The following is a 15438-nucleotide window of genomic DNA, read 5'->3' as shown; positions in this document are numbered from 1 at the left end:
TGGATGGCTGTAGCATGCCTTTGGATTTTCTTGCCCGAGATTATTTGCAGACATCTGTGATTCTGTGCATCTGAAGGACACGGGGTCAAAGGCAACAGTGATGACAGTTGTCGGATTCCTTCTAAAGGTGCCTTCTGCGGTTTTGCAGGAGTGGCTTTTCAAAACCACCTGCACGTTTGTTGGCCAGATACATACGCTTTCGTAAAAATTGCAGGGATGAAAGATGCTGCTTCCAGTAGGCCACGAAACGAATCTGTTATTCTCTTTCTTTGTGTCTGGTAGCTTTAAAGATAGCAGTTTATTCTTAACAGCCTTGGGCAGCCTATGCATCTTTAGTCAGTCGGATGGTGCTGAGTACAGTGTGAGTAATTCTGTCTGTGGGGACCATTACTGAAAGGTTATCCATATAATGGGATGTTTGGGCCGGTAGAACAGTTCACATGCTACGTGGATTATGTAGCTCAGATGATGATACATTTTTGAAGAGTTTGGACCCATAAAGATATACTGTATACAGTGTCTGTATGTTATAAATGTTGATGAGACCAAACCAAACAGTATTCTCGAATATGGTCCAGGTTTGGAAGTAAGATACTGAGCAAATAAATTGGGACTTTCCCTGGAAAGAGAGCAGGCAACCAAATTTTGTGCTTGTTTCCAGTCATTCTGTCTCCAAAGTTTCCTAAAGTTCAATGAAGATTTTGTGTCCAGAAGAAAAAAAAAGTTAAAATTAACTTTATCATTTACTCCGTAAGTTAATTCCAGTGTAAGTCAAGACTTGACGCAGTTGAGACTGTGTTGGACGTTATAGGATTTTTATCTGAGGGTTCCTTTTAGACAATGAACCATTTACTTTGAAAAAAATTTTAAATTCTATATCAAAATAATACATGCATGGTTTACAGAATCAAATAGTACGGAATGGCAGCCATGTTCCGTCCGTCCCTTCCTCATGACTAATCCTACTCACCAGAGAAAACCAGTTATTTTTCAATTTTAACCTTTTATTAAAACATGCACATGTGTGTGTACAGTTTATGCATTCTTGCAAGCAGAATACCCCTGCGTAAGCTTTCCGATCAGGCACGACGCAGAACTTGCTGCGCCCCGAAGCTCCCTAACTGGCCGCCCTCCTCCGTGAGGACGACCTGGGGCCTGACGCGTGGCAGCATGGGTAATTTTGCTTGCGGCGGCTCGCCGTGCGGGCGGCCCGGCTGTGCGGGCCCCGGGCCCTCCCGCCTGGCCGTGCCGTTGTCCTGCTGAGCTCGCCTCCTTCGGCCGCGCCCGGGGCTCCCCGGTGACCGTCTTCCAGTCTCTGCGCAGGCGCAGGGTGCTCCCCGCACCACACAGACCAGCACGCGTCTCCCTCTCCAGCTCACGGGGTGACTTCTGCTTCTTGGTAACCGTTTATAACGCAGTCCCACTCCATTTCTCTCAGCTGCCAAACAACCCTTATGAAGACGCCAGGCACAGAATTGCTGCTTTTTCTGAGAGCACCCATCTCAGCAAAACCGCACTGTCTCGCAGCCACGTGATGTAAGCCCTGGTCCTGTGGCAGGTGCTCAGCACCCTCTTCCTAAGACAGCGCACTTCCTTAGGGTGGTGGGTGTTTTGTTGCAGATGTGAGCCGAGGCCCTTTAAGCGCTGGATTTACTTTGTATGTTTGTAGCCTGTAATTTGTGTGCAGGTCAGGTTTGCTTCAGTTATATAGGTTTTCAAGCATTTGTTCATTTCATCCAAGTTGCCACGTGTCTTGCTGTATTTTTTATATAATGTTCTCATAACTTTTTAATTTCACTTGGTTTTGTAATGATGTGTCCCTTTTCCCTCACATTGATAATATTTTTCTTTTTTTTCCTCTGTCAGCCTTTGATAAGGGTTTATCAGGTTTACTAATCCTTTCAGTATACTAGCTTTTAACTTTGTCAGTTTTCTGTATTATATCTACCTGTTTTTGCTCTTTATTATTTCATTCCTGTTATTGCCTTAGATTTCTTTTGGTGTTCTTTTTTCTACATTCTTGAGATGGAAATTCAAAATATTGATATTTAATTTTTAAAAAATATATGCATTTTTGCCTATAAATTTACCTCTAAGCCCTTTGTCAGCTTCACACCATAAGTTTTGATTTCTTCTTTGATTCATTGAATTACTTATCTCTTTTGTTGTTATACAGTATCCAGGTAATTGGAGTTTTTCTAGTTCCCTTTTCTGTTGTTGATTTTCAGTGTACCTCCATCCTGGCCCAGGGAGCTTACTCTGAAGTATTCACTTGTTTCCATCTTGTTGAAGCTTTCTCTCTGGACAGGCATCGGTTGATTTTCATGTATGTTTCATGTACAATTGAAAATTATGTGAAATTTGCTCTTTTTAATTTTTTTCTAAAGTCACTTAAGGTTATTAATAGTAATACTGTTGGGGTGCCTGGGTGGCTCAGTCTGTTAAGCGTCTGACTTTGGCTCAGGTCATGATCTCACAGCTCGTGAGTTTGAGCCCTGCATTGGGCTCTGCTAACAGCTTGGAGCCTGAGCCTGCTTCAGATTCTGTGTCTCCCTCTCTCTCTCTCTGCCCGTCTCCCACTCGTAATCTCTCTCTCAAAAATAAATAAATAACATTTAAAACTGGTAGTAGTGTTATCTGCTGTACTGATTTATTTTTTTTTGTTTTTTTTTTTTTCTATCATTTGTTGACAGAGTTTTTTAAAGGCCCTATGATTTTGAATTTTTTTCTTTTATAGTTCTTTCAGTTTTTGCTTTAAGTATTTTGAAGCTGTGTTTTGGGATGCATATATATTTGAAAATGTGTTATCTTCCTGTTTGGTTTATTTTCTTTATCATTATGAAATGTCCTTCCTTTTCTTCAGAAATGTATCAGGTTTTAGGGGTACCTGGGCGGCTCAGTTGGTTAAGTGTCCAACTTCAGCTCAAGTTATGATCTCACAGGTCATGGGTTCGAGCCCCATGTTGGGCTCTGTGCTGACAGCTCAGAGCCTGGAACCTACTTCAGATTCTGTGTCTCCCTTTCTCTCTGTCCCTCCCCCACTCACACTCTATCTCTGTCTCTTAAAAAATAAACATTAAAAAAATTAAAAAGAAATGTATCAGATTTTAGAGTCTGTTATTAAAATGATTATAATACTTTGGGGGGGGGCTAGTATTTGCACTACTTTCAAGTCTTTTTTTTATTCCTTTACTTTTAATTTTCTATTGGTCCTGTTTCTAAAGGGTGCCTCTCATAAGCAGTTTATCCTCTGGTTTTGCATTTTCAGGCACCATGCTGCCCTAATATTTGTCATATAAGGTTATGCAGCTGATGAGTTCATGCAATACCTGATACAGTTTTCTAATTCATCTGATTATGTTTTGATAAAACGTTTTCTGTATATTTTTAATGGTCATCCTGCATATAACAATACATATCTTGGACTTAGTATTTTAATACAAATAAAAACTTTGCCACTTCTTTCCCGTGTACTTTAACTCCACATACCCCTTCCTATCTTTGCATCATTCTCCTGGCCCACGTGATAATTACTGTTTTAAAAGTGGGTACTTTTACAGATTTATCCTTTCTACTGCTCTTGAATTCTCCCATCATTTCCATTATCTCCTTTCCAGCAAGGTTGTTTCTCTTTTTCTAAATTTTACTTCCAAAGTAGGTAACATCCAGTGTTGTGTTAGTGCCAGACTGTGATGTGCTCACTCTGCACTTGTGCCCGTTAGCTGGTGCTCCTCGCGGGAAGAGCGCCCTTACTCCCCATCTCAGTCACGTGGCTTCCGTCAGAACTGTTACCTTTTGTGTTTCATTTAGTGAAGGTCCACTGAAACAAACTTCTTGTCTTTTTGAAGGATTATTTTTCTGCCTGACATGGAATTTTGTGCTGGTATTTATTTTCTTTAGCACTTTCAAGTTTTTATTCCTTCATCTTCTAGCTTATGTCATTCCTATTGAGAAATCACCTTGCTGCTTTTAGTGTTGCTCTTTTGTAATTGAAATGTCATTTTTCTGTGGACACTTTAGAATTTTTCTTGGTCATTGGTTTTCAGTGGTTTGATTATGATGTCCTTAAGATTGGTTTTCTTTTCATTTATCCTGCTTAAGTTATCTTGAACCTTTCTGGTGAATGTAGAAGTATTTCATTTTGAATTTGTGTTCCTCTGATAGTGATTGTGATTCACCATTATTTTGATAGATTTTTGGACATATGTAGATCATTCTTCATAAAATGTTTATTGAATTATTTTCATATTAAAAGTTTTTAAATAAATTTTAAAATCCATTCTGGGGTTCTCAAAAATTCCATACAATATTTTTCTTAACCTTTGAAAATAATCTTTGAAAATATGTATTTTGTTCTTAAAAATAAATTATTTGTTGTAAAATTAAAATTGTAAGTTACGGTATGATGGTTGATTCATTCCTCTGTATATGTTGTATAATGGATATCACTGTGTATCCCTATTTGTATAAGTGCAGATTTATAGGGCATTCCTGTTAATATTCTCTTGGGTAGCATAACTGATGCTGTTTCATACTTTACTGAAAAGCCTGTATACTACCAACTCTTTAGAAATACTAGAAAATATAAATTATACTTTTTAATGTCATGTAGCAAAAGATAGACTATTGAAGCCAGCTAATAATTTCATTTTTAAAAAATAGGGCCACGTTTCGTGGTACAAATAGGTGACAAAATTATTGACTACAATGAAGAATTCCGCCTTTTTTTGTCAACAAGAAACCCCAAACCCTTCATCCCACCGGACGCAGCCTCCATCATTACAGAGGTTAACTTCACTACCACGCGAAGTGGATTACGGGGACAGGTACGTGAGGGCGGTGTGTCACTTCAGAGATCTTCTGTAGCTTTGTGAACGCGTTATTCAGAAATGGAATCTGTCTTGTGAAGCTGATTAGCATTTAAACTTCTGGAAACATCTTGACAATATATTTGTGAGTTAGAGTAGTAAAACATTCAGGTTTCCTTTATCGTTTGTGTTAGACTTTTGTCATTAATGTCAAATTGCGGCTGCTTCCCGTGTCAAATTTTGTGGCCTGTTTCTTGTCATGTGTGTTAGAGGAGAGAAAGAAGGATCATAGACTAGGATCAGCTACTTTTTCTTTTTTAATGGTGAAAACTGAAGTTTCACTGTGAAAATTGCACTTAATTGACTTACTTGGCCAGTTGAGCAAGGGTGTTTGGTTCGTCATCTGACGTTTTTTCCCCACTAGAACATACGCCTCTTTGGGTTCCCTGTATCTGTGTATGACTCCCTATTACATGAATCTCAAAGTGACTTTTGATATAGATATCAAAACTTTTACTTACCTAGTTTGTTTCTCACTCTCTTTTTTAAAGACATTGTGCCTGTTGACTTTTTAATCTTTTTTAAAGATTATTTATTTTAAAAGAGAGACTACCACCAGGGTAGAGAGAGAGGGAGAGAGAGAATCTCAAGCAGGCTCCACACTGACAGCACAAAGCCCAACTTGGGGATTGAACTCATGAACTGGGAGATCGTGACTTGAGCTGAAACCAAGAGTCAGACATTTAACCGACTGAGTCACCCAGATGCCCTGTGCCTGTGGAGTTTTTGAGTATCGTTCAATGTAGATTCTTCCCTTTTTTTTTTTTTTAATGTTTATTTTTGAGAGAGACAGAGCGGCAGAAGGACAGAGAGGGGGAGACACAGAATCCCAAGCAGGGTCCAGGCTCTGAGCTGTCAGCACAGAGCGCGACGCGGGGCTCGAACCCTCGAACCACCAGATCATGACCTGAGCTGAAGTCAGACGCTTAACTGACTGAGTCCCCCAGGCGCGCCAACATTGCTTTTTAAAAATAGCTTTATTACTGCTAGGAATTTACCCAAGGGATACAGAAATGCTGATGCATAGGAGCACATGTACCCCAATGTTCATAGCAGCACTCTCCACAATAGCCAAAACATGGAAAGAGCCTAAGTGTCCATCAACAGATGAATGGATCAAGAAGACGTGGTTTATCTATACCATGGAATACTACATGGCAATGAGAAACAATGAAATCTGGCCATGTGTAGCAACATGGATGGACCTTGAGGGTGTTATGCTGAGCGAAATAAGTCAGGCAGAGAAGGACAAATATCATATGTTTGCACGTATAGGAGGATTAGGAGGAACTTGACGGAGGAACAAGGGGGAGAAGAAGGGCGGAAATGGTGGGGGAAAGGGAGAGAAGCAAACCATGAGAGACTCTTGAATGCTGACAAAAACTGAGGACTGATGGATGTGGGGGGAGGGGGGATGGGCATGGAGGAGGACACTTGTGGGGATGAGCACTGAGTGTTATGTGGAAACTAATTTGACAATAAACTATTTAAAAAAAAAAAAAAGATACAGTTTTAGAAAAAAAAAAAAAAAGATTCAGTTCATATGCCATACAATTCATCCATTTAAAGCATACAGTTCAGTGTGTGTGGGGGTTTGATTTTTGTTTTTTTTTTTTAAGTGGACTTGAGGGTCTATGGTAACTCTATGTCTGATATTTTGAAGGACAGACAAATTTTCCCAAAGTGACTGTGGTCTTGTACTTTCCCATCAACAGTATGTGAGGATTCTGCTTTCTACTCATGTGGCCAACATGTCTTTTTAACTAGCCATTCTAGTGGGCCCAAAATGGTATCTCATTGCGATTTTCATGGTAGAATATTTTAAGGAAGTTATTTCTTTATGTGAATACTTACCATATAAAACTAGTTTCCATAGTTTTTATATATTTAATCTAATTTTATAATTTTAGAACTAAGTATTAGGTATTGATAAGTAATCCAGTTTGTTACAGATGTCCTGTAATATGTAATATTTTATTGATAGTTTAACTATTTTGCCTCTTTTTCTGGTCAGAAATTGTGAAGTGTCTCATGTTTAATTAGAAGGAATCAAATGAGGTACATAATATCAAAATAATTTTGACATTTGGTCAAACACAAGGCGTGTATGTGGGAAGTTTCTGTTTTGTTTTGTTTGAATTTTATCACTGGAATAATTTTGAGTTAATTTTTTTTTAAAGCTTTTGGCTTTAACTATTCAGCATGAGAAACCTGACTTAGAGGAACAGAAAACAAAACTGTTACAACAGGAAGAAGATAAGAAAATACAGCTAGCCAAGCTTGAGGAGTCACTTTTAGAGGTGAGATGTAGTTATTTGGGAAACTTTCTTATGTTACATTTTTAATGTATATAATTAAGAGTAGTTTTTAATAGTGCCTTCAGCATGTATTTGGTTGTGTCAAAGACCTGTCAATATATATCTTAAAATCAGAATTGAAAGAGAAAAAAGTAGGTATGTTGGGATACAAGACCTTAAGGAATACTGTCTTTATACTGCATTATTTCACTAATATTTATTACATGCTCAGAATTTCAAGTAGCATTAAAATGTAGCATGAAATTATGATTTATTCTGTAACTTTAAGTAGTTTTTATTAGATTGCTAAAATTAGTACATATGCATATAGTATATCATGATATACCATATCATTCTTATAGAGTATTGAATTTCTTTTAAAATAATTTAAGTTTTCATAAACATCAAATTAATGACAGTTAATATGGTCTTCTTTTAATTGATTATTTTAATGTGTATAATACTATTCAAGTCATTTTGTTCATTTTCGCTACAGACACTTGCCACATCTCAAGGGAATATTTTGGAAAATAAAGATTTGATTGAATCTCTGAATCAGACGAAAGCAAGCAGTGCACTTATTCAAGAGTCACTTAAAGAATCTTATAGACTCCAGATTTCCCTTGATCAAGTAATTATTGCCTTTTTTGTGTGATCTTCTGTCACGTTTTCTTCACTTTTTATGTTAATCTGATTAAAAGCTGTCAAATGAGGACCTGAGGGGAATGACGATTACGACATAGAAAGCCATTCAAAGTCCCAGAGCCTTGGGGGTGCTGGCGGGGTGCCCGTGGCCTCGACGGTCTGCCCGCAGCCTCCTGCGGGTTTCGGGCATCACACTTCTCACGTTCTGCAGCTGCAGTCTGCGCTGCAATTGAAAAGTAATACATTGAAAATGGCCAACTTGGCCATTCTTGGAGCTTTTAAAAATTAAAGCATGTTAAATACATTAATTAAGAGTTTTAAAGTGTTTTTTCCACTAAAAACATTTTTCTTCCCTACCCATCTTGGACCCCATGATTGTGATGATCTGAACTATTTTCTTATAAACGCTCAAAATGCATTTTGGCTTACTCTTTTTATAGTTCCTTTTGCAAAATTCTAACCCAAATCCAAAACGTAAATGTATCTTTTCTTCGCATACTTTGTAAGGGTTGAGCTTTGCTTGAGGACCCCAAACAGACGAATGTGACTGAATCTCCAGGCTGCAGCCTGACGGTGCCTCACTAACATCCTTTAATCCTTTGCCAGTCATCTCAGTGACCTCCTCAAGTTTCCTTTCAGGGTTTTCCAGCCCTTGCTCGAATTGTACACTTACCTATTGTTACTTTTTCACTCTTTTTTCACAGAACGGGCTCTGTGGAAACCAAAGCATGGTCAGATTTAAGCCCGACTCTCATTCAGCCACCTGGTTTTCTCTGCCAGGGCTAAGCCCAGTAGAGGCTTTACTGGTCATTTCTCATTTCTCCACAGGAGGGTTTTGAACTTGCTGGCCTTCTCTTTCTGAACTGGCGTCGCTGAGTCACACATGGAATTTTACTGATATCATATTTGTAACCCTGGTGCTCTGATCAGACTGACAGTGACGTGGAGAACCTCCCCGAGTTCCATTCAGACCGTTGGGGCCATTTGATCACCCTTCACCTTCCGTCAGAGTGAGGGTCCCTGGGGACCCTGGCCTGTTCTGTGCTTGTGTCAGACGGTGCTAGGTGCTTTGTTATGTGATGTGGATGCCCGTACGTCTCTGGTCCGTCCGTCTGCACACACACGATTTGCGGCTGTAACTTCCCTCTCCTGCAGGGACTGTAGCACCGTGCGCTTTGTGTTACCGAAACTCGTTCTCTTCTGGAATGTACAGTTGTGTCACTGATTTTCTGACCACGCTGTGGGCACATCTTGTTTCCCTCATGCAGGTGCTGGTGGTACTCACTGATCCACCTGAACCACTCCTACCTCTGTAATAGGAGGGGCAGAGAATTCTTTATATATATTGCTCTCTGTTTTATAAAACTAAGAAAAACTAGATCATACTGTTCCTTTCAGTGATAAAATTCATCCTCTTCCTTGGTTGTGCGGGCGGCTCACATGCGTGCGGCGGTCTGTAGGTGGCAGCGGGGTGCCGCGCTGAGGTGTTTCTCCCCCTCTGCGGTCCACAGGAGCGGGACGCGTACCTTCCCCTGGCTGAGAGCGCCAGCAAGATGTACTTCATCATCTCCGACTTGTCCAAAATTAACAACATGTACCGCTTCAGCCTGGCTGCGTTTCTCCGACTTTTCCAGCGAGCTCTGCAAAACAAGCAGGTACGCGCTTGGCTGTTGCATAGCTGATAGTGCGTAAGAGAGATCACTTTACTAGGAACTTGATTTATAACAGGAATTTCCCGAGAAAACTTGTTTAGAATTATGTTTCAAAAGACCCCTGTAACAATTTAAAGCTGTATTTTAAAGAAACGAGCTCCTCACTTGTATTTTATGTTCTTACAAACTACCCCAGGGTGACAGTCCTCTTAATGGAAACGTTTTAAATTCCAAGTACAAATTAACAAGTAATAGATTATCATTAAAAATAGTATAAAGATAAGAAATTATCTACATAATCTCCTTTCTTGGGGAAAAGCATATTTGAAATTTCATTGTATATCTTCGTCGTTTGAGGCTGTACCACATGCCAGGTATTGTTGTAGGTAGTGGGGCTGGAGAAGTACACGCGCTTTAACGAGCGTATGTGCTCACAGAAGGAAGGATGTAGTAAACGGTATAGATTGTTGTAACCCAAAGGTGTCACACGGTCTTTAAGGTAAGTATTAGTATATTGTAGACAACTTGCACGTCATGAATAGAAACCTATGGTCTTATTGCGAAATTGTAAGGCTGTATGATACTTCATTTAACCAGGTGCTGTATGGATGTTGTCTGGTCTTCTGTGCTAAATTCCATATCACCCCCACCGTGGCAGTATTTTTCTTCTGCTCGTGGATTCTGTGGGAAATTTGGTCAGGGCAGAGCAGAGACGGCTTCTCTCTGTTTCACAGTGTTTGGGGCCTCACGTGGGCCTTGAGGGGGAGTCAGGGAGTCACTTGCATGGCTGCTACCAGGGACGGATGGGAGGGCTGCTGACTGCTGCACCGTCCCTGCTGGGCTTCCTCACTGCGCGCAACAGCACGTTCTCGGTGGGACATCTGGGGGACAAACGTGTCTTCCAGTCACGTTTGTTCAACACCCTGGCCTTGGGTGGTGTCCCTTGTTCTGCGCTGTGTGTGGTGGAGCAGTCACAGGCCTGCCCATGGTCAGGAGTGTCAAGGGATCTGGTCACGCTTTAAGACAGCTTCACACATGTACGCTTTTTCTCTTTTCCAGTGTTTTGCTTCTCTAGTTTATTTCTTGGGTAAATTCCTACATGGACGGCTGGCACGGAAGGGCACATTTGTGTGCCTTTACCAGGCTCCAAAGCCGTGGAAGCGTGTGCCATCGGTGCAGTAGACTAAGGCAGCGAGAGTGTCCTTTAGTGAAAAGTGTTCATGTTGAAAGTGAGTGAGCTAGTGTGAGAACTGATAATTGGGTTAGCAGTTCTGACTAAACCCAGTGAGAACACGGGGTATCCTGTGCTCCTGACAGAAGCGCGTAGCCCAGTGTCTCCTCAGCCCCTGCGCCTCTTTCATAGCATGGTTCTCAGATACCACCGGTGTGTGTGTGTGTGTTGTGTGTGTGTGTGTGACAGCGCGTATGCACGTGTGTTTGAATTGGTTTTAAAAAGCAATAGAATCTTAAATACGTAGAGCAAACACCTTGCTTTCCGGTGTCTTGGAGTGGGGTGCTCATTCTCACAACAGAGTGGCCCTCAGTGGGTCCATTGCACACGTGATGCTGGTTCATCGTGGAGCAAAGAGGATGTTTGCCACGTGAGCCAGAGACGGTGAGCTGTCGGGGACGTGCTGCTAAGAGGCCCAGGCCCGAGGTCTGGCGCCTCAGAGCTGCCCCATCAGTGTTGTTCCGGTTCCACACCCGGCGTGGCTGATCCTGGATGTCTTCCTCTGAACTGTGAACATTATGTTACCAGGTTTTTTCCTTGTCCATTAAAATCACAGTGAAGCGAGGAAATTACCCTCGAATATTATACTAGAATTGCATTTTTTAAGGCATGTCTGCTCCAAATGCTCCCTGAGGTGACAAGTAAAGCTCACGTGACACTTAGGGAGAAGAGCAGCCTTAACATCCTCCTCCTCCGTCGTTTCCACTCTTTAGTAATCAAAGGAAACAGCCGTTAGTGACGTCTTTCGGATCACGGTGCTCCTGTGCCCTGGAGGCACAGAACAGAGAAGTATAGGCAGTGTGACTTCTAGACAGCATCAGCCTCCGCTCTTGTCCACCCTTTCCTAACACGGAGACCGTGGTTTAAGATCACTGGGACCTTATACTGAGAATGAGAAAACTGTGGTCGCACTGTTTCGGGGCCTGATTGATAATTATAACATGAGTAAGGAAATGGGTTTAACCCCTACTAAGTGCCATTAGGTATCAAAGTGACATGGTCAAATTCAATTAATCTTGTATTCTTGGAAACGGATTGTGGTTTTTATTTATTGAAAGCCCTAACTCTATGCATTAAAGAAAAATACATCAAATATTTTTATTGTATTGGTGTACAAATTTAACGCACTTATTTTTTTCATTCCTTAAGTTGATTGACAAAATTGTTCCAGAATCAGCTTTGAGTCTGGAGGAACATTTTATAAGTGTGATTAAACTATCGAGTATCATTTAACTGTTTATAAATTTCCTAATGGGTTTTCAATTTTCAAATTGTAATCTACAGGATTCTGAAAATACAGAACAGAGAATCCAGTCCCTTATCAGCTCATTAAAACATATGGTCTATGAATATATATGCCGTTGTCTGTTTAAGGTAAGAAATACTATTTTTCGTGTATAAAATACTACCTGAACTTTGATTTAACACACTATTATAGTGCAATTTATATCCTTTACCAACTAAAAACACTGAAATTGACCTTTCTGATATCTTCCCAGAGTAACATTTATTGCTCAGTGGGGGTCTCTGACCTTCTGAGATGTGCTGGAGGATGACGAGTGAAGGAGGGTTATCCGTCTTCCCTCTGATGGGGCTGGCAGCTGCCACAGCGCATTGTGGTGCGTCATTTAGGTCACCTCCTAGCTCGGGTCTCTCCGCCTCCGCACTAGTGACATTTTGGGCCACGTTAGTGTTTGTCGTGGGGGTCTGTTTTGTGGCACTTTCTCTACACAGTTGTTACAATCCAAAATCTCCCTTGAAATTGCTTGGGGGGCCAAACTTGGTTCCTATTCCTGGAACTAATGCCTGGTCCCGAGTCATGGAATTCGTCATAGACGCCTTCGTGTTACCAGGGCTCCGGAGGGGTAGAAAATGAAGCAAAGTTAAGAAAACTTTGAATATTGTAGAAAGCAAGAGGTTCTTAAGATTTTTTCCAAGAGTCAATTCCTGGATGTTGGTTGAGACAGGCTGAGGAAGGGCTTTGCAAGGGCGGTGAGCCACGTGGGGGAGGCAGAGCTGGTTTGGTGCAGTGTGCAGCATTCTTGGGGAGTCCTGGAAGAGATCTACTCCCTCCTTCTGTTGTGATGAGAGTCTTTACTCGAGAAGGAATAAACCCTTCAGATGCTGAGGGCTGTTGCTGGAAGGTGAGGGCGGCAGCTGTGCATTTCTGCAGAGGTTTCCTTTTATAACTGTGTAGAGTTGTCTTCCGGTGCCTGGGTGTTTTTGTGTATTTTAGGGGCCCTACTTACAGTTCTCTGCCGTTCTAAAAATCACCTGCTTGGCCCTGAGTTGTGACTTGTACACATGAGGAATTGTAAGCCCATGATCTCAAAGTCCGTCTTGTCCTTAAATGCTAGGATTCTGGGTCTGAGGATGACGCGGCAGTCGGCGTTTCATTGATCTTCAGTCTCAAGTCTCTAACGTGTGTATGATTCGTTACCTCACATGATACTCAAAAATTGTTACTACACAGACTTAAAAATGTTTTCTGGAAGAGTTTTGAACTTCGTGGACCCACATGGAAAATGCTTGTCGCTCCTGCCTCTGCTCCATTACACTCACAGGGCCCAGCGCTCCATGTGCTCCGGATGGCCCATGCCCTTTGTCTTCATGTGCGTGTGACACATAGATGACGTTTTCCATTTTCCCTGTTGTGTGTTTTGTTCTGTGGCACCTCTTTTCATGCGACAGATCCTCCAGATCTTCCCGTAAGTATGGATGTGTTAGCCTCAATATTCTTAGTGAGTGTGTGTGTCTGTCACGTGGGCCATGCTACTTTGTGTGCTGCTCTCTTGCTGGGTATTATTTATATGTTTGTGCTGTTATGAGTGCAGTGAAATTCTCTGCACTCTTCTTCTTGTGCCGTGTGAGAATTCCTATTGGATAGATTTTGTGATCAAAGTATAGTTGTGGGTCCAAGGATACATACTTTCGAAATTTTGTTGAATATCATCAAATTGCCTTCTAAAAGATTTTTTTATCATTTAATAATTTACTCATGAAGTAATTGAGGTCTCTCCTTCCTCGCATCCTTTTCAACCCTGGATATTACCAGTCTTTCTATTTTTTTAAATAAAGTTATGATTTATAAATCTTTCCTGCCTCCTTTGAATTTTTATTAAATGTTTATTTTTACCTTCCTCCCTTATTTGCTCTATTTGTCTGTTTTCTTGGTATTTTAAAGAATAAGCTTTGCTTTACAGAACAAATCTACTTTATCGTAATTTTTTTGTTTTATTTTTTAATCATTGGATTTTTTATTTCTGTTACTGAATTTTTATGATTAGTTTTTTAATGTAGCTTTAATCTGTATTTTCTAGTGAATATATTAAAGCTGCAAAGTTTCATTTTGATCCTTTTGCTAATAATATATTTAATGCTTTTTTACTTTCCTTTTAAGACCTCGCCACTAAAATAGGTTGTGATTTGTGAAAGTATTATGGACTTACACTTATTTTAAGGTGCCACCAAAATCCTTATGAAATTACATGTGTGATTAATAAGTATTATTCCTGAAAAGTGCTTAAGTCAAATGATAATATAAAGTTTCATACTCACTCCAAAAATTAGTAGCCTTGGCAATTTCTTATTTCTGACCTATATATCTGTGCCTCAGTTTATGTATTTTTATTTTATTTTTAGTAATACATTATTTAAATGTAAAGATTTAAACCTTTATGTCGTATATTTTGTAATGTAATCAGGGGAGGATATAGTAAAATGTTCAGTACCAGAATGATATAATATACCAGTGAAGTTTTGTTAGGGTTATTTCTTTTAAGTCACATTATCATATAAAAATACATTTAAGTTAGGCTGAAGCCAGCATTGTATTGTGCTAGGGGAGAGCTTGTAAGGCTCACATCCTAACAGTTTAGTGCCCAGTTGGAATTTTTTATTGCCTATCTTGAGACATGCTTTTCTATTGTGAACAGTTGAAAACATTTTTTTAAAAGGTAACATTTATAATTCTTACGATATATTTTTAATTGGTGATGGAATATTTGTTTTATAATGTTCATATTTCTGTATCAGTAATATTAAATTTATTCAACATGAATTCAGTGTTCCATAGAGTTTCAGTGGTGAATAACAATTAGCATATTACTTGTAAAGCAATGAGGTACATTTTTCAAGATTTAGCATCATAATCTTAATTTGGATGGAACCGATTTCATATTTTAGTGAAAGCTTTTTGGATTTTTAGCAATAGCTTCACATTAAAATGCCTGCCTGTTTGCCATGCTGAGTTTGCTGTTGTGTTGCTGACTGCAGTGTGGCAGCACCAGATGCTTGAAACGGGGGCTGGGATTATCGGTATTCATATCACACCCAAGTGAAAGCAGGGTGACCTGGGACAAAAAATGATTGACTTGTTCTGTAGCAGAAGATTTGGACTTGTAATAAACTCAAACCAACAGAGAAAGCTGTCTAGCAATTTCAGTTCAGACTCTTGGCTCTGTCGTTCTATTTTTCCAAGAGATCAAAAGTGTTTATTTCGGTAATCTAAGTGTTTTGGACAGTTGTAGGGTAGGTAGCATTTTTAGTTCCCCAACACTTATGGTTATGATGGAAGTATGTGCAAGCCTTTACATACTATTTCTTCATCCCACTTTACCATTTGGAGCACATACAGAGGAAGGGAAGTTGCTGCTGGGGTGTGAAGTGATTTCCACACGTATCGGATGAGAGCGCAGAAGCGGGTTGGAAAGAGGGTTTGGAGAGCTTGTGCTCTTGGTGTGTCC

The 15438-nt window shown here is 40.2% G+C and overlaps 1 protein-coding gene across 1 annotated transcript in view; it reads left to right on the top strand.

Annotated features, from left to right (window-relative positions):
• The window catches only part of DYNC2H1 (dynein cytoplasmic 2 heavy chain 1), a 301089-nt gene that overhangs the window by 138630 nt on the left and 147021 nt on the right, over nt 1–15438 (top strand). The window contains exons 67-71 of the mRNA XM_077770023.1: nt 4663–4826; nt 7049–7168; nt 7662–7796; nt 9322–9465; nt 11978–12067. Of these exons, the coding sequence (XP_077626149.1) occupies nt 4663–4826; nt 7049–7168; nt 7662–7796; nt 9322–9465; nt 11978–12067 (653 nt within the window). The remainder of the gene's footprint in view (nt 1–4662; nt 4827–7048; nt 7169–7661; nt 7797–9321; nt 9466–11977; nt 12068–15438) is intronic.

This window comes from Crocuta crocuta, unplaced genomic scaffold (genome assembly GCF_008692635.1).
Source record: "Crocuta crocuta isolate KB4526 unplaced genomic scaffold, BGI_CrCroc_1.0 scaffold80, whole genome shotgun sequence".
Classification (NCBI taxonomy): domain Eukaryota; kingdom Metazoa; phylum Chordata; class Mammalia; order Carnivora; family Hyaenidae; genus Crocuta; species Crocuta crocuta.
This window is presented reverse-complemented; position numbering and strand designations above follow the sequence as displayed.